General features: G+C 43.1%; 1 protein-coding gene across 2 annotated transcripts in view; it reads left to right on the plus strand.

Moving 5' to 3' along the window:
* The window catches only part of LOC140720380 (NACHT, LRR and PYD domains-containing protein 3-like), an 84,935-nt gene that overhangs the window by 60,214 nt on the left and 1,497 nt on the right, over positions 1–23,224 (plus strand). For both annotated transcript variants that reach the window (XM_073035257.1, XM_073035258.1), the window contains 7 exons: positions 4,718–4,805; positions 6,399–6,565; positions 9,152–9,323; positions 9,422–9,487; positions 15,809–17,564; positions 18,697–18,783; positions 18,937–19,107. In XM_073035257.1, coding sequence (XP_072891358.1) covers positions 4,796–4,805; positions 6,399–6,565; positions 9,152–9,323; positions 9,422–9,487; positions 15,809–17,564; positions 18,697–18,783; positions 18,937–19,107 — 2,429 coding nt within the window. In that variant the 5' untranslated portion in view covers positions 4,718–4,795. The remainder of the gene's footprint in view (positions 1–4,717; positions 4,806–6,398; positions 6,566–9,151; positions 9,324–9,421; positions 9,488–15,808; positions 17,565–18,696; positions 18,784–18,936; positions 19,108–23,224) is intronic.

A 23,224-nucleotide genomic window follows, 5' to 3' on the forward strand; every position in this document is an offset into this window, starting at 1 on the left:
TGAAAATGATGCAAAATTCATACAAGAAGGTTTATTGAACTTGGCTGATGCACATGATAAAATATTAATAGGTGGAGACTTTAATTTTTGTTTAGATCCAGTTTTCGATAGGTCAACTAAAGTTGCTACAAAATCAAAAGTAATAAAACTAACTTTATCATTAATGAAATATTTAAACCTGATTGATATATGGAGAAAAATTAATCCAAGAGAAAGAGATTATTCATTTTATTCAAATGGACATAAAACTTACTCAAGGATTGATTTTTTTTATTATCAAAAAATATTCAGGATAGAGTGAAAAGTGTGGAATATAAAGCAGGAATACTGTCAGATCATTCCCCCTTGATAATGACAATGATAATGATGGATAAGGAGGAATCGATCTATAGATGGAGATTTAATTCAATTTTATTAAAACGTAAAGATTTTTGTGATTTTATGAATTTTTTTTGGATACAAATTTACATTCAGTTGAGGATAAAATTATTATGGGAAGTGATGAAAGCATATTTAAGGGGTCAGATTATAAGTTATACATCTAAAATTAAGAAGGAATACATGGCAGAAATAGATCAATTGGAAAAAGATATCAAAGTTAGAAAAAGAATCTCAAAGATATATGACAGAAGAAAAACGAAGACGTTGTTAATAAAAAACTACAATATAATACACTCCAGACATACCGTACAGAAAAAGTAATTATGAGAACTAAACAGAAATATTACGAATTAGGTGAAAGATCACATAAGATTCTTGCTTGGCAGTTGAAAACAGAACAGGCTTCTAAAACAATAAATGCAATTAGAACAAGTGTAAATAAGGTTACTTATAAACCTTTAGAAATTAATGAAACTTGAAAAAAAATTTATACTGAACTATATCAATCAGAATCACAAAATAAGATTGCTGAGATAGATAAATTTTTATCACAAATAACCCTTCCAAAATTAAATTTGGAAGAACAGAAAGGATTAGATATGCCCTTTACATTAAAAGAGGTTGAAGAAGCTTTAGGATCACTTCAGAGTAATAAATCCCCAGGAGAAGATGGTTTTCCTCCTGAATTTTATAAAAAATTTGAAGATTTATTAATTCCTCCTTTTATGGAATTAATATATCAAGTGGAAAGAATGCATAAACTCCCACAATCTTTTTTAACTGCGATCATAAGTGTATTGCCAAAAAAAGAGATCCTTTAAAACCAACATCATATAGGCCTACTTCTTTGTTGAATACAGATTATAAAATAATAGCAAACATTTTATCTATAGAATATCTAAATATTTACCAAAATTAATACATTTGGATCAAACAGGTTTTATTAAAAACAGACAATCAATGGATAATATAACCCAGTTACTTCGTCTAATTCATTTGGCACAAAAAAGAGAGGAAATGAGTGTGGCAGTTGCTTTGGATGCAGAAAAAGCATTTGATAGATTGGAATGGGATTTTTTATTTAAGGTATTGGAAAAATATGAGTTAGGAAAATCTTTTATACAATGGATTAAAACCTTAAATACTAATCCTCAAGCTAAAGTAGTTACAAATGGTCAGATTTCAACACCATTTTGCTTAACGAGGTCAACTAGACAAGGCTGTCCATTATCACCTGCTTTATTTGTATTGGCAATAGAACCATTAGCTGAATTAATCAGAACAGCTTCAGACATTGGGGGCTTTAGAGTTAATCAAGAAGAATATAAGATTAATTTATTTGCTGATGATGTTTTGATTTATTTAACAAACCCATTGCAATCTTTGCAAAGATGATCTTTTAGATTGGAAGAATATGGGAAAGTATCAGGGTATAAAGTAAATTGGGATAAAAGTGAAATTTTACCCCTTACCGAAGGAAATTATAATCAATGTCGATTAGTAACTCAATTTCGATGGTCAATAAATGGGATAAAATATTTAGGTATTAGAGTTGATAATGATGTAAAAAATTTATATAAACAAAATTATTTGCCATTATTAAAAAAAATAAAAGAGGATCTTGATAAATGGATGATGTTACCAATAACATTAATAGGTAGAGTTAATGCTGTAAAAATGAATATATTTCCTAGATTGCAATATTTATTCCAAACTTTACCAATACAATTACCTCAGAAGTTTTTTCAAGAACTGAATAAATATGTAAGGAAATTTCTTTGGAAAGGAAAGATGTCAAGAATATCATTGGAAAAATTGACATGTAAATTTGATTTAGGAGGGTTACAACTTCCAAATTTTAAGAATTATTATAAAGCAAATCAACTTAGATTGATTGCGTCTTTTTTTGATGAAAAAAAACCCGGCATGGATTAGAATAGAATTAGATAAGATAGGAGAAAACATACCAGAAGGTTTTATATATAAATGGGAATTCAAATGGATACGGGGAAAAAAAAGAATCTCCTATATTAAGACACTTGATTGATTTATGGAATAAGGTAAATATGGATGATGAGATAAAGAAATCTTTATTAGCAAAAAGAACTGTAATTCAAAATAGGCTTATTCCTTTTACAATGGATAATAAACATTTATATAATTGGTTCCAAAAGGGGATTAAATATATAGGTGATCGTTTTGAAGGAGGTATATTGATGTTGTTTGATCAATTAAAAAATAAATTTAAAATATCAATCAACACTCTTTTCTGTTATTTTCAATTAAAGGCTTATTTACGAGAAAAGCTGGGTCAAACAATGTTGATGCCAAAACCTAGTGAAATAGAAATATTAATTCAAAAAGGAAAAATTTAAAAAATTACATCTTGTATGTACAATTTGGTTCAAAAACAGACAATTAAATCAGGAATTCATAAATCAATACAAAAATGGGAATCTGATTTGAATGTTAAAATTGATGGAAGAAGTTGGTCAAGATTATGTTCTGATAGTATGATAAATACAATAAATGTTCGACTTAGATTAATACAATATAATTTTTTACATCAATTATATATAACACCACAGAAAATAAATAGATTAAATTCAAATATGTCTGACCAATGTTTTCGATGTAATCAGCAAATTGGTACTTTTTTACATTTTACTTGGTCTTATTTTAAAATTCAACCTTTTTGGATAAATCTGAGACTTTTATTGGAACAAATTACTGGAGTACAACTCCCACATAGTCCAATATTATTTTTATTAGGAGATATTGAAGGGACAATACCGAAACTTGAATAAGTATCAGAGAAAATTTATAAAAATTGCATTGGCAGTAGCCAAAAAAGTTATCGCAGTTACTTGGAAATCTGATTTATATTTAACTATGGATCGTTGGCATAATGAAATATATAGTTGTATTCCACTTGAAAAGATTACATATAATCTAAGAAATGAATATGATATATTTTTGAAAATTTGGCTCCCATACCTACGAAACATAGGATTAAATACATAGGTCCTTTGAAGATAAAATTATAAAGTAATTGGGGAAAGTAAAAATAAATATTAAAATTATTTTGAACTCCATGGAGCATGTGGGGATCCTCCGATATCCAGGCAATCTTTCTCTTTTTTTTCTTTCTTTAGATAAGGGTTAAGGGGGGGGGGAGGGTTAATATTAATTTTCTTTTTCTTACTATTTTATCATCACATTTATTCTTTGTAATTTTCTAAAAAATTAATAAATAAATAAATTGGAAAAAAAAAACAAACAGGGTGACAGTATGCAGCCTGGTCATGCTCCTTTCCAAATCTTGAACCAGTTTGTTGTTCTGTGTCGTTCTAACTGTTGCTTCTTGATCTTTGTACAAGTTTCTCATAAGGCAGAACAAATGTCCAGGTATTCCCATTTCTTTAAGGATTTGCCATAGTTTATTATGGACCACACTGCTGAAGGCTTTAGAGTAGTCAATAAAACATAGATAAATACTTTTCTGAAATTCTCGCGATTTCTCCATTATCCAGCGTAGGTTAGCAATTTGGTCTCTGGTGCTTCTGCCTCTTCTAAAAGCAGCTTCTATCTGGCAGTTCGTGTTCCATATATTGCTCGGGTCTTGCTTGCAAGATCTTTAGCATTACCTTTCTAGCTCGTGAAAACTTCCGGTAATTTGAACAATACTTTACATTTCCGTTCTTGGGTATTGGGACAAAAACGGATCTTAATCCAGCCTGAAAGTCATTGTTGTTTATATTTTCCCAGATCTGCTGGAAAATTGCATGCAACACTTTTACAGCATCACCTTTTAGAATTTTTAACAATTTTACTGAAATCCTGTCACATCCTGCAGCCTTATTATTGGCAATGTTTTCTATCACCCATTCGACTTCACTTTCCAGAATGTCTGGCTCTAGATCGATGAGGGAGTGATTGCAGGTGTCTTCGCTGTTGGATCTTTCTGCAATTCTTCTGTGTGTTCCTGCCATTTCTCTTTGATGTCCTTTGCTTCTGTAAGGTCCTTCCCTTCTTTGTCTTTTCCTATGCTCATTTTACATGAAATGTTCCTTTGATTTCCCTAACATTTAGAAAAGATCTCTTGTGTTTTTTCTTCCAATTCTGTTGGCTTCTTCAGCTTCAGTGCATCGCTCCTTTAAGTAAGTTTCCTTATATTTCCTTGCTATCTTCTTGAAATTTGTGTTCAGTTGGAGGTCTTTGTTCCAAACTCCATTTACTCCCTGGAATGTCGGAGAGTGAGCAGTGACCTTACAAAAGTGTTTTAAATTTGAAGGACAGAGTAACTGAATCATACTTTTTTATTTGTGTAATTCAGGTCATTGCCAGCAGGTGGGGCATTCTTCCACCCGGACGTCAGACAAGCAGACGGTAATCAACCAACGACAGAGTCAGAATGGACACAGGTATGCTCACTGGCCTCCTTCTCATTAAAACTCTGTCATCATGGTACACGTGTAGTCAAATCGTCAATAATTCAGAGGGATAAACTTGGGCGATAAAGGGGCAGAGAGAAAGTACCATCAAACGGGCTCATTGTTCCAACTGGTAAAGCGTCCATGAGCATTGGAACAATTCACCAGGTCCAGCGCAGGGACCTAACAAGGGGAATGGTCGAATCACTCCCCTCACCACACAAATCTTCACCTGAGTGAAAGGAGAAGGAGCCCCTGAATAAGGTAGGAGTGGGTAACACTCAGACAGGAATACAACAGCGGGCAATGTAACAGTCGAGGGAACAGACAGAATTTCCGTCAGCATTTGGTACGACCTGATGTGGGAAATGCCTCCGACAGCCGTTGAGAGAAACAGAAGTTGTTTTCTGTTTGGAAGGGCAATGGTGAATTCTCCCCAGATTAACGGGTTGTTGCACAATGGAGGTGAGGGGAGTTCCCGGTGTCTGTTTCCCGTGGCCGAGTTAAAGAACGTTATATTGAGGGTGGACGGGCTGGGTGCAGGAGACAGTTAACAACAGAAATTGTACTGAGGGAATCTGGGGGGGGGGGGGGGCTACTGAAGCAATGAAATGACCTTGGCGAATAGGATTAAAGTAAAACAAAATAATAAGTGGAGAGGGCACCGTACAAAATGCTGGAGGAACTCAGCTGGTCAGGAAGCACCTACAGAGAAAAAATAACCTTCAACGTTTCGGGCTGAGAATCTGTAAATTGATTTCAAAGTCGTCCTGGGTACATAAAATGGAGTCAGCACTAGAGGAGCGTTGTTCTGGCTGAAGGTCTGTGACCAGTCGTGTCCGCAAGGATCACTGTTTCGCCATGCGTCATGTGTGTGAATCAAATAGGTTAATCATATGATATACTGGGTGGACTTATTCGTTGATTTACAGAGTTGGAGGAGTTGAATAAATTTGGGACTGTTGTCAAAGCGTTCAGCATCCAGTTAGAAATAGGAACAGAGAGTCACCAAGTACAGATAATTCAGGCAAATGTGAGAAGTTGCATTTTGAGAGGTCAAATTCGTGAGCAATGTGCACAGTGAATGTTGGGACTGATAATAAGATTGATGTACTGTGGGGTCTTGTGATGGGTATGCACAGCTCCCTGAAGGTGGCAACACAAATGGTAGTGTGCTAACAATGAGTTGAGGTATTTGTTAAAGTTAGACTGTAACTGGATACACGTTGGTTAAGAGACAATTTCAGTATTGTGCACAAATCGAGAATGATATGGAGGGTCTATAGAGGGTGCAGACGAGTTTCACCACAAAAACCTGAGGTAACAGGTTTGTTTAGATGGTAAAGTTTAAAGGGGATTTAGGATGCATGTTTTCCACAGAGAGTGATCGGTGTCTGGAATGAGCTGCCGAGGGAGGGACTGGAAACAGATACTCAGCATCATCTGAGAGGCGTTTGAACTCATGAGCCGGCCGGGAACGGAGGGATATTGATCATGTTCCTGAAGATGGGATTGGTTTAAATTGGCATTGTGTCTGCAAACGCATGGTACATCTATTATTTTATGTTCTATGACCGACTACAGATCTGAACTCCGCCATCTCCGCCTTCCTGTCAAATTGTGACGATCACCAACTGTTCCAGTTGACGAGATTCTACATGGAGCGTCTGGAGCAGGCGATTGAGGAGGGTGTGGAGGGAGTCAGCTTCATGTTAATGGGCGAGGATCACTTCACCGGGCGAGAGTATCACGTAAGTGGAATGGACATACACTGAGTGTAGATTCTACCGAATCAATCACAGACCAACAGAACCGGTGTAACGACACCTCTGGGCAGTGAAAATCCTGTAATGCTTGTGGTCAGCATCAAGAAAAGAGTTTTCATTTGCGAAAACCTGGAACTTTTATTAACCAATACAAGCCTCTCTCCAGTTTTCTGATCACATTCATTTATAGACAGGTTAAGACACAGACACTGATTGACTGGTGAATTTAGTGATGTGACACCTGACGGACATTGCAAGTGGACAGAGAACCACTCTACACCACTCAGTCTGACATCACATCATGTTCCCAGTGTTCGACCTTAATGACCATTCACCAATCTGTGTTCTTCTCATGACCCACGGGTTTCCCACAAATCAAATATATAGTGACTTATTTCTCAGCTCATTCTCAGTCTACCTTCAACCCTATTTTCAACTCAGGCAACACTGACTATCGTCTCTCATTTGAACTGCTGATCAATATCCCAACATGCCTCATGTTTCTGTTGCCTTCTGTTCCTTGTGACTTCCAATTTGAGTTTGTAATTACCACAGCGTATACTGTTAACATGGGAAGTGCTACATTAGTGCCACTGAAAATATTCTTAACATCTACAACTAACATAGAATTACAAAGAAACAGCTTTCCAGTGGTCCTCGTGCTACTGGAGTGCGTTCACCTGTTACCACCCAGAATGAATATTAGTGAAGAGCCAGACACCATACTGAACACTACATTCCACGTGAGGCAGCTGACAATTTCAGTCCAAACTTCTTACTCAACATTACCACCAGTCGGCTTTGGTCTGTCACACACGCACAATAGTCCTGAGTTTGTTGGCTGCTCCTCACTGCCAGTTCCCAGCTGTTGGCTGGCACTGGACCCCTCATGGAGCCTGGCAGTGAAGGGTGAAGCTGCTGCGGTTCACCAGGGATTACCCTGGCGAAAATCAACAGTGACCCGGCCATAGTTTCACCTAGTCATCGTCATCAAACCCTACAGTACAGCAGCAGGCTCTTCTGCCCATCTAGTCCACACCGACCTATTATCTGCTTAGTCCCATTGATCTGAACCCGGACTGGAGACGTCCATAACTCCCCCATTGAATGAACTTATCCAAACTGATCTTAAATAATCAACTCGAATGTACATCGACTAATTAAGATGGCAGCACGTTCCGCGCTCTTCAGCAACCTCTGAGTGAATAAGTTCCCCCTCATATTGCCTTTCACCTGTTATCATTACCCTATGATCTCTAAATCCAGTCCCACCCAACTTCAATAATAAATGCATTTTTGCACTAACGCTCTCTATACCTTTTATAAATGTGTATATCTCTTTCACATCTCTCATGGTCCTCCTACACTCTTCCTCTATATCTCAGATCCTCAAGTCCTGGTAACAATCTGTATTTTATTCTGCATTCGTTCAATCTTATTGATATCCTTCCAGGAGGAAGATGTGCACATTGCTTCAAATTAGCCTCTGCAACATCAACTTCGACATAATATTCCAGCTTCTGTATACAATATTTTGATTCATGAAGCCCCATGTCCAAAAAGCTTTACAACGCCATCTACCTTTGACAACACTTTCAAGAAATTTTGGATCTGTATCACTTTGCAGGATCTCATCACACTTCCTACTCTTGTCATTGGTACCAGCGTGGACCAAGACCTGCTCATCCTGCCCTCAAGAAAGTTTCAGAGTCGATACGAGATATCACTGACCTTGGCAACACACCATCCAAAAATCCTGTTCTCGTAAATAGGATCTCCAGTCTGTTCTCCTGACATTGAACTCCCCCTGTCAGTGCAGCTCAGCACTTCTCATCCCTTCCGAGTCACAAAGCCAAACTCAAAGCCAGAGGCATAATCACCGTGGCTTTCCTCTGCGAGGCCATACCACGAAACAAAAAGCCGTATACCTGTTGTAGAGGGGTTTCCTGTAGTGGCTGCCTGTTCCCTTCCCCCTCCTGACAGTCACCCAGTTTCCTGTGTTCTGCGCATTATGTATAGCTCCCTCCCAGTATAGCCTGTCAGTCAATCTCTCAGCCTCCGGAATGATGCTGAGTTCACCCAGCTCCAGCTCCAATTCCTCAGCACGGTCTGTAAGAAGCTGCAGCTGGATGAAATTCCTGAAGGTGTAGTTATCGGGGACACTGAACATCTCCCTGTCTTGCCGCACCCTGTAGGAACAGCATCCCACTCTCCTGCCTGGCTTTCCCACTGTTCTAACCGTGAAAAAGAGAAGGGAAATATTACCCAAGATCTACCCAAGCCTCCGCCTCTCCTCACTGAACCCTCTCTGACACAAAGCATCAATAACCTACTCTATCTCTGGCTCACTCACACTATGTCTGCTCTGTTTAAACCTTGCCAAGTGGATAAGTACCCCGCAATCTGTGGCGTTCAGAAAGCCATGCTAACTTCTTTTAATTTATTTTTCCTGCTACGAACAATTGCTGTCAGTGATCTGTGACGAGCAGAATGTGCTGGGTCAGTCCATGTTCTGGGTAGATTTGAACCCATCCCTCCGTTCCTCAATATATTCCCCATTGTTCATTACAGAGCGTGACTGAGCTCGCGGAGAAGAGAAACCGATCGGGCGCTTCCAAACTCCTCCTGGATCTGGTGATGGAGAAGGGCTCCGGGGCCCGGAGGGTGATGTGGGAATCCTTTGTGAAACTACATCACCATTTACCGAAGCTGAGCAGAATATTGAATGAAATACGGGCACGAGGTACAGTGAACAATACACTATGTGTTACAGATGTAAATGCTGATGAATTTACAGTATTACACAGAACAGACTTCATGCAGGTTAATCTGTTTGAACAGGTGACGGCCAGTTCGCCTACATGGACACTGAGCGGGGATTATCTGAAGTGCCCGCACATCTGGAAGGTAGGTGATGGACTGGAAATCTCAAAGTCTGTATTTCACTCTGAGAGTCTGAATACGTCTCTTTAGAGGCCTGTTTAGAGACGGTCAGAGTCTGGGAGACAGGTTTTTGTTGTTATTTCACACTGAGAGTCTGAATACGTCTCTTTAGAGGCCTGTGTAGAGACTGTCAGAGTCTGCGAGACAGGTTTTTGTTGTTATTTCACTCTGAGAGTCTGAATACGTCTCTTTAGAGGCCTGTTTAGAGACTATCAGAGTCTGGGAGACAGGTTTTTGTTGTTATTTCACATTGAGAGTCTGAATACGTCTCTTTAGAGGCCTGTGTAGAGACTGTCAGAGTCTGGGAGACAGGTTTTGTTGCTGGAGGACAGGAAGCAATTTGCATTTGTCACAACACCTTTTCTGTAGGGCCGAATATCTGGAGATTTGACAAAACTGAAGCCAAACCATTCCAATTGGAACATCCAACTCCAGCAAGGGAAATCTCACACCTCCGATCCAAAGTGGAGCTGAGATTTGTTGTTATTCCTCCATAAGAACATGACATGGGAGCAGAATTAGGCCATTCAGCCCATCAGTCTGCTCCGCCATTCCATCATGGCTGATCCCCGATTCCACTCAACACCATACACCTGCCTTTTCGCCATATCCTTTGATGCCCTGACCGATCAGGAACTTCTGCCTTCAATACACCCATGGACTCGGCCTCCACTGCAGTCTGAGGCAGAGCCTTACAGAGAGTCGTTACTCTCTGGCTCAAAGAGTCCTCCTTACCTGTTGTAAAGGATCGCCCCTCAATTTTGAGGCCCTGGCCCCTAGTTCTGGATGCACCTACCACAGGAAACATCCTTTCAACATCCACCCTATCTGGTCCTTTCAACATTCTGCAGGTTTAAGAGATTCTCTTGCATTCCTTAAAATTCCAGTGAGTACAGGCCCAAAGTTGCCAAAACACACCTCATATGTTACCCCCTTCATTCCTGCAATCATCCTCTTGAATCTCCTCGGGACTCTCTCTAATGACCACACATTTTTTCAGAGGTACGGGGTGCAAAGCTGTTGACAATACTCCTCTAGTGCAGCCTGACTATACAGTCTTGTAAAGGCTCAGCATTTATATTCGATTCTCTTTTTTTCCGCCTTTACCGCAGACCCGACCTTTAAATTAATCTTCTGGGAGTTTTGCTCGAGGCTCCGAGGTCCCTCTGAAGTTGCTCTGCACCTCTGATCCTTGGACCTTCTGCCCATTTAGATAATAGTCCGCTCCTTCCACCAAAATGCATTATCATACAATTCCAACACTGTATTCCATCTGCCACCTTTTTGCCCATTTTCCCAGTTAGTCTCAGTCCTGTTGCAATCACATTACCTAACTCTGCACCTGTCTTTGTATAATCCACAAAATTTGCCGCAAATCCATTCATTCCATCATCTAAATCACTGACAAGAAATCTGAAAGTCAGCGGTCCCAATACTGATCCCTGCGGAACAACAGCAGTCACTGGCAGCCAACCAGAAAAGGCCCCTTTTATTGCCACTCGCTGCCTGCTGCTTGTCGGCAATTCCGCTCCACGTGCCAGTATCTTTCCTGTGACATCATAGATATTTATCTGGTGAAGGAGACTCATATGCGGCAGCTTATCAAATGCCTTCTGAAAATCCAAGTAAATGGCATCCACTGACTCCTTTGTCCTCTCTGCTTCTTACTCCCACAATGAATTCTACCAGAAACCAAGCTAACTTACATTGTCATTAGTCTCCAAGTACCTCGAAACCTCAACCTTAATAAGAGACTCCAACTCTTTCCCAGTCGCTGAGGTTTGGCTAACTGGCCTCTAATTTTCCTTCTTTTGCCTTCCTCCCTTCTTAAAGAGCAGAGTGACAATTGCAATCTTCCAGTCTCCGGGACCATGCCAGAATAAAGTGATTCTTCAAAGATCATGATTAATCCATTTGTCATCACTTCAGCAACCTCTCTCAGATCTCTGGAATGCAGTCCATCAGGCCCAGGTGACTTTGCACCTTAAGAGCTTTCAGTATGCCGAGATGTTTTTCTTTTGTAATAGCAATGGCACTCACTCCTACTGCCTGACACTCGCAGACTGCTAGCGTCTGGAACAGTGAAGATATATGCAGAGTGCACATTATCCAGTGTTCCAGCATGGACTCTCACCTCCCTTTTAATTTTATATAACTGAAAAAAGTGTTTATTATCCTGCTTTATATTATTGGCTTTTCTGCCCTCATATTTCATCTTTTCCCTACTTATAGCTTTTTTAGTTGACTATTGTTATCTTGTATGCCCTTTCCTAGGCTTTTATGCAATCCTTAACTTCCTTTGTCAACCATGTTTGCCTACACGTGTCACTTGAGAACTTCTTCCTCCGTGGGCCGTATCCATCCTGCAACTTGTGACCTATTCCCAGAAGCTTCAGCCATCTCCGCTAGTATCCTTCTCCAATCTACCTGGGAAAGCTTCTCTCTCGTGCCTCTGTAAATCGCTTTATTCCATTGCGATCATCTCCGCTAGTATCCTTCTCCAATCTACCTGGGAAAGCTTCTCTCTCGTGTCTCTGTAATTCGCTTTATTCCATTGCGATCATCTCCGCTGGTATCCTTCTCAAATCTACCTGGGAAAGCTTCCCTCTCGTGCCTCTGTAATTCACTTTATTCCATTGCGACCATCTCCGCTAGTATCCTTCTCCAATCTACCTGGGAAAGCTTCTCTCTCGTGCCTCTGTAATTCGCTTTATTCCATTGCGACCATCTCCGCTGATATCCTTCTCCAATCTACCTGGGAAAGCTTCTCTCTCGTGCCTCTGTAATTCGCTTTATTCCATTGCGATCATATCCGCTAGTATCCTTCTCCAATCTACCTGGGAAAGCTTCTCTCTCGTGCCTCTGTAATTCACTTTATTCCATTGCGATCATCTCCGCTAGTATCCTTCTCCAATCTACCTGGGAAAGCTTCTCTCTCGTGCCTCTGTAATTCGCTTTATTCCATTGTGATCATCTCCGCTAGTATCCTTCTCCAATCTACCTGGGAAAGCTTCTCTCTCGTGCTTCTGTAACTCGCTTTATTCCATAGCGACCATCTCCGCTGATATCCTTCTCCAATCTACCTGGGAAAGCTTCTCTCTCGTGTCTCTGTAATTCGCTTTATTCCATTGCGATCATCTCCGCTAGTATCCTTCTCCAATCTACCTGGGAAAGCTTCTCTCTCGTGTCTCTGTAATTCGCTTTATTCCATTGTGATCATCTCCGCTAGTATCCTTCTCCAATCTACCTGGGAAAGCTTCTCTCTCGTGCCTCTGTAATTCACTTTATTCCATTGCGACCATCTCCGCTGATATCCTTCTCCAATCTACCTGGGAAAGCCTCTCTCTCGTGCCTCTGTAATTCACTTTATTCCATTGTGATCATCTCCGCTAGTATCCTTCTCCAATCTACCTGGGAAATCTTCTCTCTCGTGCCTCCGTAATTCGCTTTATTCCATTGAGACCATCTCCGCTAGTATCCTTCTCCAATCTACCTGGGAAAGCTTCTCTCTCGTGCCTCTGTAATTCACTTTATTCCATTGCGATCATCTCCGCTAGTATCCTTCTCCAATCTACCTGGGAAATCTTCTCTCTCGTGCCTCTGTAATTCGCTTTATTCCATTGAGACCATCTCCGCTAGTATCCTTCTCCAATCTACCTGGGAAAGCTTCTCTCTCGTGCCTCTGTAATTCACTTTATTCCATTGCGACCATCTCCGCTAGTATCCTTCTCCAATCTACCTGGGAAAGCTTCTCTCTCGTGCCTCTGTAATTCCCTTTATTCCATTGCGATACTGATACTGTCAATTATGCTTCTCCTTCTCAAACTGCAGTATGAATTCACTCATATTATGATCACTACCTCTTAATGGTTCTTTTACATTAAGCTCCCTCATAAGATCAGGGCTGTTACACAACACCCAATCAAAGATAGCCTTTCACTGAGTCGTCTCAAGCACAAGCTGCTCTAAAACGCTATCTCGTGGGAATTCAATAAATTCTCTCTCTTGCGATCAGACTCCTGACGTTTGTTTTTATTTTCTTATTCCCCGTGTACATTGAAGTCCTTCATTACAACTGCGTCATTAGCTTTAACACACGCCTTTTCCAACTCCCTTTGCAATCTCAACCCCACACATTCGCTATTTTCAGGCCAATATAGGGTCCCTATAAAGCTTTTTTTTTAAACTTACAGTTTCCTATCTCCATCCACAAAGCTTTATCATTCTCCAACCCTATGACACCTCTTTCTACAGATGTGATTCCACCTCAAACCAGCACAGCCACATCACCAACGCCAATGCCTTCCTGCCTGTCCTTTCAATAAGATGTAAATATTTTAACGTTAAGCTCCCAGCTATGGTCTTCTTTCAGCCACGACTCAGTGATGCCGACAACATCATACCGACCAATCTCTAATTGCGCCAAAAGTTTGTCTACTTTATTCTGAATGTTGCGTGCATTTAAATACAATGCGTTTAGTCCTGTATCTCCGCCCTTTTGAATGTTGTGGATGTGGTACAATTTAACACTTTGCTCTGTCTGTATTTGAACCCAGTCATTGGCTTGTCCTTCCTCACATTCATGTTAAACCCATCATCTACTTGTAAAACTGCTGGTTCATCCACAGCTCTATCGTCCTAGTTCCAGTCCCCCGGCCAAAACACTCCCAACAGCTCCAGTAAATCTGCCCGCAAGAATATTGGTCCTCATCGTCCTAGTTCCAGTCCCCCGGCCAAAACACTCCCAACAGCTCCAGTAAATCTGCCCGGAAGAATATTGGTCCTCATCGTCCTAGTTCCAGTCCCCCGGCCAAAACACTCCCAACAGCTCCAGTAAATCTGCCCATAAGAATATTGGTCCTCATCGTCCTAGTTCCAGTCCCCCGGCCAAAACACTCCCAACAGCTCCAGTAAATCTGCCCGCAAGAATATTGGTCCTCATCGTCCTAGTTCCAGTCCCCCGGCCAAAACACTCCCAACAGCTCCAGTAAATCTGCCCGGAACAATATTGGTCCTCATCGTCCTAGTTCCAGTCCCCCGGCCAAAACACTCCCAACAGCTCCAGTAAATCTGCCCGGAAGAATATTGGTCCTCATCGTCCGAGTTCCAGTCCCCCGGCCAAAACACTCCCAACAGCTCCAGTAAATCTGCCCGCAAGAATATTGGTCCTCATCGTCCTAGTTCCAGTCCCCCGGCCAAAACACTCCCAAGAGCTCCAGTAAATCTGCCCGGAAGAATATTGGTCCTCATCGGATTCACGTGCAACCCGTGCCTTTTGTAGAGATCCTACCTGCCCCGGAAGTGGTCCCAATTATCCAGAAATCTGAATTCCTGCCCCCTGCTCCAAATGCTCTGCCACACATTTCTCTGCCACCTCATTCTATTCCTATTGCCACTGTTGGGTGGCACAGGCAACAATCCTGAGATCACTACTTTTGAGGTGCTGTTCCTCAGCTTTTTTCCTAACCCCCTGTGTTTGGTTTTCCAGACCTCTTCTCTTTGCTTTTCCTATGTCATTGTTACCAATGTTTGTCATGACTTCTGGCTGCTCAGCCTCCCTTCTCAGGATATTGTGGACGCGTCCAGAAACATTTCGGACAATGGCACCTGAGAGGCAAAGTACCATCGGTGTCCACAGAATCGCCTACCTGCCCTCCTGACTTTAGAGTTCCCTATTACCGCTGCCATCCTCTTCAGCTTCCTGCTCTTCCGCGCATCATCGGGGAATTGCCTGAGTTCATGTACCAGCTCCTCGGAGAATAAGAGACTGTAGACCAGTGCGGGGTATGTTACATCGTGACTGGCTCAGCCTGGAAAAGGGAACAGAAATTATGTTCCTTTTCTGTGGCTCAGTACTGACAGCTTCATCCTAAAGGAGTGTCAAGAACATGGGGTCCATTGAGAGAAAAGTAAAAGTCAGTAGAGCAAGTAAATGCCCCCCCCCCCTACTGTTACCCTCTGCAGGGTTGCACAGTTCAGCAGAAGCTGAGCAGTGAAAGCAGTGAAACCACCCGCTCCACACAACACTCTCCTCTCCAGAATCACGTGTGCACTTGGTGTTCGCTGGAACACCGGGAATCTGCAAACTACCAACAGAGGGGAGAGTGGAACCTTTAACAGCGGATCTGAATCAGATCAAAAATGTTTCTGGGTCATCGTTCATTTTCAGACACTATTATCTCTGATCTCCCGATTACCCCAATGTCTTAAAACAGTGTTTTTTGTATTAAAGAAAATACGTTGAGTGCTCTATGTTCATCAGATCCTATTTCTGTCTGTCCTAAGATGTTCAACAGAAACACAAGGAGACTCTGCGGGCACAAACTGAAACACTGAGAGTGAACACGATCCTGATGAGGGAGAAGGTGAAGGTTTTCCAGCTGGTTGATCGATACGCTGAGCTCACGGTCATTTCTACTGTTCGAGATCGGAGTCTAGTGGAACATGAGCTGCTGGCAAGAGGCAGAGACCACGAGGAGTGGAGAGAGAAACATCTCCGGGGTAAGCTGGACAAAATCCGGACTGATCAGTTATTCAAGAGGAGTTTTGTTCAAAAATTGAAAAGATCTATTTTTAGAAACAAATCCGGGATGTCGGCAGCAGTGGCCGGAGTCCCGGGGATTGGGAAAACAACAATGGTACAAAAGATTGTTTATGACTGGGCCACAGGGAAGATATACCAACAATTCCAGTTTGTCTTCAGTTTCAAATTCCGGGATTTAAACTCCATTAACTGCAGAATAAATCTGAGGGAACTGATTCTGGATCAGTATCCTTACTTTGGGAATTTACTGAGAGAGGTCTGGAAGAACCCAGAGGGATTGCTATTTATATTCGATGGTTTGGATGAATTCAAACACAAAATTGATTTTGCTGACAGTCGGAGAGATACAGACCCCAAACACCAGTGCCCAGATCCCGAGTGGTGGTGTGAAGTGTCTGACATTGTGTACAGTTTAATCCAGGGCAAGCTGCTCCCAGGGTGTTCAGTGCTGGTGACCACACGCCCCACTGAGTTACAGTTATTGGAAAAGGCAGATATTGGTATCTGGGCTGAAATCCTGGGATTTGTTGGTGAGGAACGGATGGAATACTTCATCAGGTATTTTGAAGATCAGACGGTGGCAGAAGCTGTTTTCAAACACGTGGAGGAGAACGAGATCCTGTACACCATGAGCTACAACCCATCCTACTGCTGGATCCTCGCTCTGGCACTGGGCCCCTTTTTCACACAAAGAGTCAGGGACCCGCAGCGAGTTCCCAAGACCATCACCCAACTGTACTCCTACTATATTTACAACATCCTGAAAAACCACGGCCGTGAGATTGAGAACCCCCGTGATGTGTTACTCAGGGTTGGTCAGATGGCCTTCAGAGGAGTGTCCGAGAGGAAGATTGTGTTTAGAGATGGAGATTTGATTAATTACAATCTGCAGCCTTCCCAGTTCCTGTCCGGGTTCCTGATGGAGCTTTTGGAGAGAGAGGATTCTGCCCGGAGCGTGGTGTACACATTCCCACACCTTACCATCCAAGAGTTTGTAGCTGCAGTCGCACAATTCCTGAATCCACATCCTGGGGATTTCCTGCAATTCCTCACTGAAGCCCACAGCACGACAGATGGGCAATTTGATGTATTCCTCCGTTTTGTTGCTGGTCTCTCCTCCCCAATGACAGCTCGGGGTCTGGAGGAGTTTCTGGGTCCATTTCCTCAGGAAACAACCTGCCAGGTGATTGACTGGGTGAAGGAGGAGGTTAAACGCCAGATTGCTAGCACGGGGAGTGAATCTGGTAAAAGGAGCCTCCTGAACACATTGCACTACCTGTTTGAGTCTCAGAATCGTGGACTGGCTCAGGCCGCACTGGGATCTGTGGAAACACTTTCATTTAGTAGGATGACACTGACCCCGATTGACTGCGCGGTCCTGTCTCATGCCATCGGACTCTGTGATACAATAAAACACCTCGACCTGGCTGGCTGCCACATTCAGTGTGAAGGAATCCAGCGGCTGGGACCCGGGCTGCACAAGTGCCAGGAGTTGAGGTAACTTGATTTATCTCTCACTCTGAACTGTCAAACTGTTCCACTGTGTTGTTTCAATGTAAAGGGATTTGTGTGAAACTGCAGTAAATCAGATTGTGAAGAATTAAGACAAATACCCAGGGGATCGGTCAGTAATTCCCCAAGGACAGGAGGGTTCTGTGGTTCCTTGTGAAGGGATGTTGAAGACTTCATCAGATCAGTGAATAAAGACCATTGGTTTAATAGTTGTAAATCACAGGAATGGCCGTGTTTATTCCTGCCTGTGAAACATCCATTGACAATGTTCCTTCTCACTGTTACTGACACCCAGACCGACACTGACTGCAGCAGGTGGGTCAGAGATTCATACCCCCTTCCCGGTGAGGGACAAGAGACCGTCAGCAGACTGTCCCAGTGAGAAGGAAAGAAATACCATTGTGAGATTGTCCTCCCCTGCCCTTCCCCGTGTGTGACTATCACCATCTGTCCTCCTGTGTGACTGTGCTCACTACCAAATACCCAGACCACATTGGCGCATTCCCTCTCCCGATTGTGGGCCTCAGGTTAAACACATCCCTCCCATACGATCTATTTCTGAAATCTCTCATCTTTTCGGGTTACCTTTTCTCAACGGTACCCTCCTTTGGGACCTCTCTTCCCCATCCCCCTCCCTCCTATAGGATCTCTCTTCCCCATCCCTCTTCCTCCTGTGGGACCCTTCCTCCTTCCTCCCTTGGGGTCTCTTTACCATTCTTCCTCCTGCAGGTTTTCTCGTCCTATCCTTTTTCCTCAGGTGTGTTCACTTCCATCATCTTCCATCGACACATTCCCACACACAAATCTTCCTCAATGTGAGACTTCCTCCCACTGTTCAAACCTCCTCCTTCCGACCCTCTCACATCAGGAAGAGTTTTCTAACCATCAGGGAATGAGACAGAACATGTACAGTTTACAGGGTCACACCGAGAGACTAAATTACTGACAATGGGTGAATCCCCTGGAGCTAGACAGTGAGGGACATTGACAGTGATGGGAACTCCAATCAGTGATTTAGTGAAGGGTTTAATGTTTCCTGAAATATCCGAGTGAGAGAAATTCCCTCAGACCCACGGTTTGAATCACTTTGTTCATCAATTTGTCTGTTTGTGTTTAGACTTGGGTGGAATAAACTGGGAGATTCAGGAGTGAAACTGGTGTCTGTGGCTCTGAGGAACCCAGAGTGTAAAATACAGAAACTGTGGTAAGTACCAGACTGTGGGAGATTGTGTTTACAGTCACTGGGTGTCTGACACTGAACATTAATGTGATCAGTAATTGTGTTACTGATAAACAAGGGATTTGTACCGTCTCCTGTCTCTCTGTGTTCTTCACCCTCACTCTCTCTCGTCTCCAGGCTGAGGGATGTCGGTCTCACAGATTCTGGTGCCGAGGATCTCGTCTCCGCTCTCAGTGTAAATCTATCACTGACAGAGCTGAACCTGAGTGCCAATGACCTGGGAGATTCAGGAGTGAAACTAGTGTCTGCGGCTCTGAAGAACACGGTGTGTAAAATACAGAAACTGGAGTAAGTACCAGTCTGTGGGAGATTGTGTGTACAGTCACTGGGTGTCTGAAACTGAACATTAATATGATCAGTAGAAACAAAGAAACATAGAAAACATACAGCACAATACAGGCCCTTCGGCCCACAAAGCTGTGCAGAACATGTCCCTACCTTAGTACTACCTAGGCTTTACCTCTATTTTTCTGAGCTCCACGTAGCGATCCAGAAGTCTCCTAAAGACCCTATGGTTTCCACCTCCACCACCGCTGCCGACAGCCCATTGCATGCACTCACCACCCTCTGTGTAAAACCCTACCTCTGACATCTCCTCTGTACCTACTTCCAAGCACCTTATAAATATGCCCTCTCGTGCTAACCATTTCAGCCCTGGGGAAAAGCCTCTAACAATCCACACAATCAATGCCTCTCATTATCTTGCACACCTCTATCGAGTTAACTCTCATCCTCCGTCACTCCAAGTGAAAATGCCGAGTTCACTCAACCTATTCTCATAAGGTATGCTCCCCAATCCAGGCAACATACTTGTAAATCTCCTCTGCACCCTTTCTATGGTTTCCACGTCCTTCCTACAGTGAGGCGACCAGAACTGAGCACAATACTCCAAGTGGGGTCTGACAAGGGTTCTATATAGCTGCAAAATTACCTCTCGGCTCTTAAACTCAATCCATGATTGATGAACGCCTTCTGAACCACAAACTCAACCTATGCTGCTACTTTGAGCGTTCGGTGGACTCGGAACACAAGATCCCTCCGATCCTCCAAACTGCCAATAATACTGTATTCTGCCAAAGTGAACCACCTCACACTTATTTGGGTTGAACTCCATCTGCCACTTCTCAGCCCAGTTTTGCATCCTATCAATGTCCTGCTGTAACCTCTGACAGCCCTCCACACTATCCACAACACCTCCAACCTTTGTGTCATCAGCAAATTTACTAACCCATCACTCCACTTCCTCATCCAGGATATTTATGAAAATCACAAAGACTGAGGGTCCAAGAACAGATTCCTGAGGCACTTCACTGGTCACCGACCACCATGCAGAAGATGATCCGTCTACAATGACACTTTGCCTTCTGTGGGCAATCCAGTTCTGGATCCACAAAGCCATGTCGCCTTGCATCCCATGCCTCCTTACTTTCTCAATAAGGCTTGCATGGGGTACCTTATCAAGTGCCTTGCTGAAATCAATATACACGACATCCACTGCTCTACCTTCATCAATGTGCTTATTCACATCCTCAAAAAATTCAATCAGGCTCATAAGGCACAACCTGCCTTTGACAATGCCATGCTGACTATTCCTAATCATATTTTGCCTCTCTACATGTTCATAAGTCCTACCTCTCAGGATCGTCTCCATCGACTTACCAAATACTGAAGTAAGCCTATAATTTCCAGGGCTATCCCTACTCCCTTTCTTGAATATGGGAACAACATCCGCAACCCTCTAATCCTCCACAACCCCTACTGTCCTCATGGATGATGCAAAGATCATTGCCAGAGGCTCAGCAATCTCTCACTCGCTTCCCACAGTACCCTGGGGTACATCCCGTCATGGCCTGGGGACTTATCCAACTTGATGCTTTCCAAAAGCTCCAGAACATCCTCTTTCTTAACATTTACATTCTCAAGCTTTTCAGTCCACTGCAAGTCATCCCTACAATCGCCAAGATCCGTTTCCTTCATGAATACTCAAGCAAATGATACATTAAATACCTCCGCTATTTCCTCCAGCTCCATACGCACTTTTCCATTGTTACATTTGATTGGTCCTCACGTCTCATCCTTTTGTTCTTCACATACTTGCAGAATGCTTTGGGGTTTTCCTTAATCCTGTCCGGCAAGGCCTTCTCATGGCCCCTTCTAGCTCTCCAGATTTCATTCTTAAGCTCCTTCCGGCTAGCCTGATAATCTTCCAGATCCATATTACCTAGGTTTTTTGAACCTTTCGTAAGCTCTTGTTTTCTTCTTGACTGGATTTACAACAGCCTTTGTACACCACGGACCTTGTACCCTATCATCCTTTCCATGTCTCATTGGGACGTACCTACTCAGAACCTCATGCAAATATCACTTGAACATTTTCTACATTTCTTCGGTATGTTTCCCTGAGAAAATCTGTTTCCAATTCATGCTTACAAGTTCCAGCCTGATAGCCTCATAGTTCCCCTTGCTGCAATTAAGGGTTTCCCTAACTTGACTGTACCTATCCCTCTCCAATGCAATGGTAAAGGAGATAGAATTGTGATCACTGTCTCCAAAATGCTCTCCCACTGAGAGATCTGACACCTGTCCAGGTTCATTTCCCAATACCAGATCAAGTACAGCTTCTCCTCTTGTAGGTTTATTTATATATTGTGTCAGGAAACTTTCCTGAAAACACCTAACAAACTCCACTCCATCTAAACCCCTCACTCCCGGGAGATGCCAATCAATATTTGGGAAATTAAAATCTCACACTTCAACAACCCTGTCATTGTTACTCCTTTTCAGAATCTGTCTCTCTATCTGCTCCTCAATGTCCCTGTTACTGTTGGATGGTCTATAAAAATCACCCAGTAGAGTTATTGACCCCTTCCTTTTCCTAGCTTTCACCCACAGAGTCTCCATAGTCAAACCCTTCATGACTTCCTCCTTTTCTGCAGCCGTGACACTATCTCTGATCAACAGTGCCATGCTCCCACCACTTTTGCCTTCCTCCCTGTCCTTTCTTAAACATCTAAAGTCTGGCACTTGAAGTAGCCATTCCTGTCCCTGTACCAGCAAAGTCTCTGTAATGGCCACAACATCATATCTCCAAGTGCTGATCCACACTCTAAGCCGATGCGCTTTATTCATTATACTCGCATTAAAATAGACACATCTCAAACCATTGGACTGAGTGCGTCCCTTCTCTATCACCTGCCTATCCTCCCTGCCACACTGTCTCCAAATTTTCTCTGTTTGTGAGCCAACCTCCCTTTCCTCTGTCACATCAGTTCGGTTCCCAGCCCCCAGCAATTCTAGTTTAAACTCTCCCCAGTAGCTTTAGCAAATCTCCCCACAAGGATACTTGTCCTGCTGGGATTCAAGTGCAACCCGTCCTTTCTGTGCAGGTCACACCTGCTCCAAAAGAGGTCCAATGATCCAGAAATCAGAATCCCTGCCTCCTGCTCCAATCCCTCAGGCACGCATTTGTCCTCCACCTCATTCTATTCCTATACTCACTGTCACGTGGCACAGGTAGTAATCCCGAGATTACTACCTTTGCGGTACTGCTTCACAACATATTTCCTAAATCCTTGTAGTCTGTTTTCAGGACCTCTTCCCTTTTCCTTCCTATGTCATTGGTACCAATATGTACCACAAACTCTGGCTGTTCTCCCTCCCACTGCAGGATATCTTGGACGTGATCTGAAACATCCCAGACCCTGGCATCTGGGAGGCAAACTACCATCCGCGTTTCTTTCCTGCATCCAAAGAATCGCCTGTCTGACCCCCTAACTATAGAGTCCCCTATCAATACTGCATTTATCTTCCTTCCCCTATCCTTCTGAGCTACAGGGACGGACTGTTGCTTACCTGCACCCAGACCGTTCCACCTCCAGCAGTACTCGAACAGGAGTACTTATTGTCCAGGGGTAAAGCCACAGGGGTACTCTCTAGTACCTGCTTCTTGCCCTTCCCTCTTCTGACTGTGACCCACTTCTTCAGTCTCCCGTGGCCCCGGAGTGACCACCTGCCTGTAACTCCTCTCTATCACCTCCTCACTCTCCCTGACCAGACGAAGGTCATCGAGCTGAATCTCCAGTTCCCTAACTCGGTCCCTAAGGAGCTGCAGCTCGACACACCGGGTGCAGATGTTGCCGTCCAGGAGGCTGGGAGTCTCCAGGATCTCCCACATCTGACACCGAGCACAGAAAACCAGCCTCACACACATACTCTCTTTCTGTATTGTAAACAGATAACCTACCTCACCTCGACCCTTTATCGCCAAAGCCCCGTTGAGCCAAAGCCTTCCTACTCTGTCTCCCGCTACTCTGACGCTCGCTCTGTAAATCTGTCTTCCTTTTAAACTCTTCTCGATGTTCTCACTGGCCGACTTGCGCAGTCGTGCTGAAGAAAAAATATCAGT

The sequence above is a fragment of the Hemitrygon akajei genome, unplaced genomic scaffold (assembly GCF_048418815.1).
Source record: "Hemitrygon akajei unplaced genomic scaffold, sHemAka1.3 Scf000041, whole genome shotgun sequence".
Lineage (NCBI taxonomy): Eukaryota > Metazoa > Chordata > Chondrichthyes > Myliobatiformes > Dasyatidae > Hemitrygon > Hemitrygon akajei.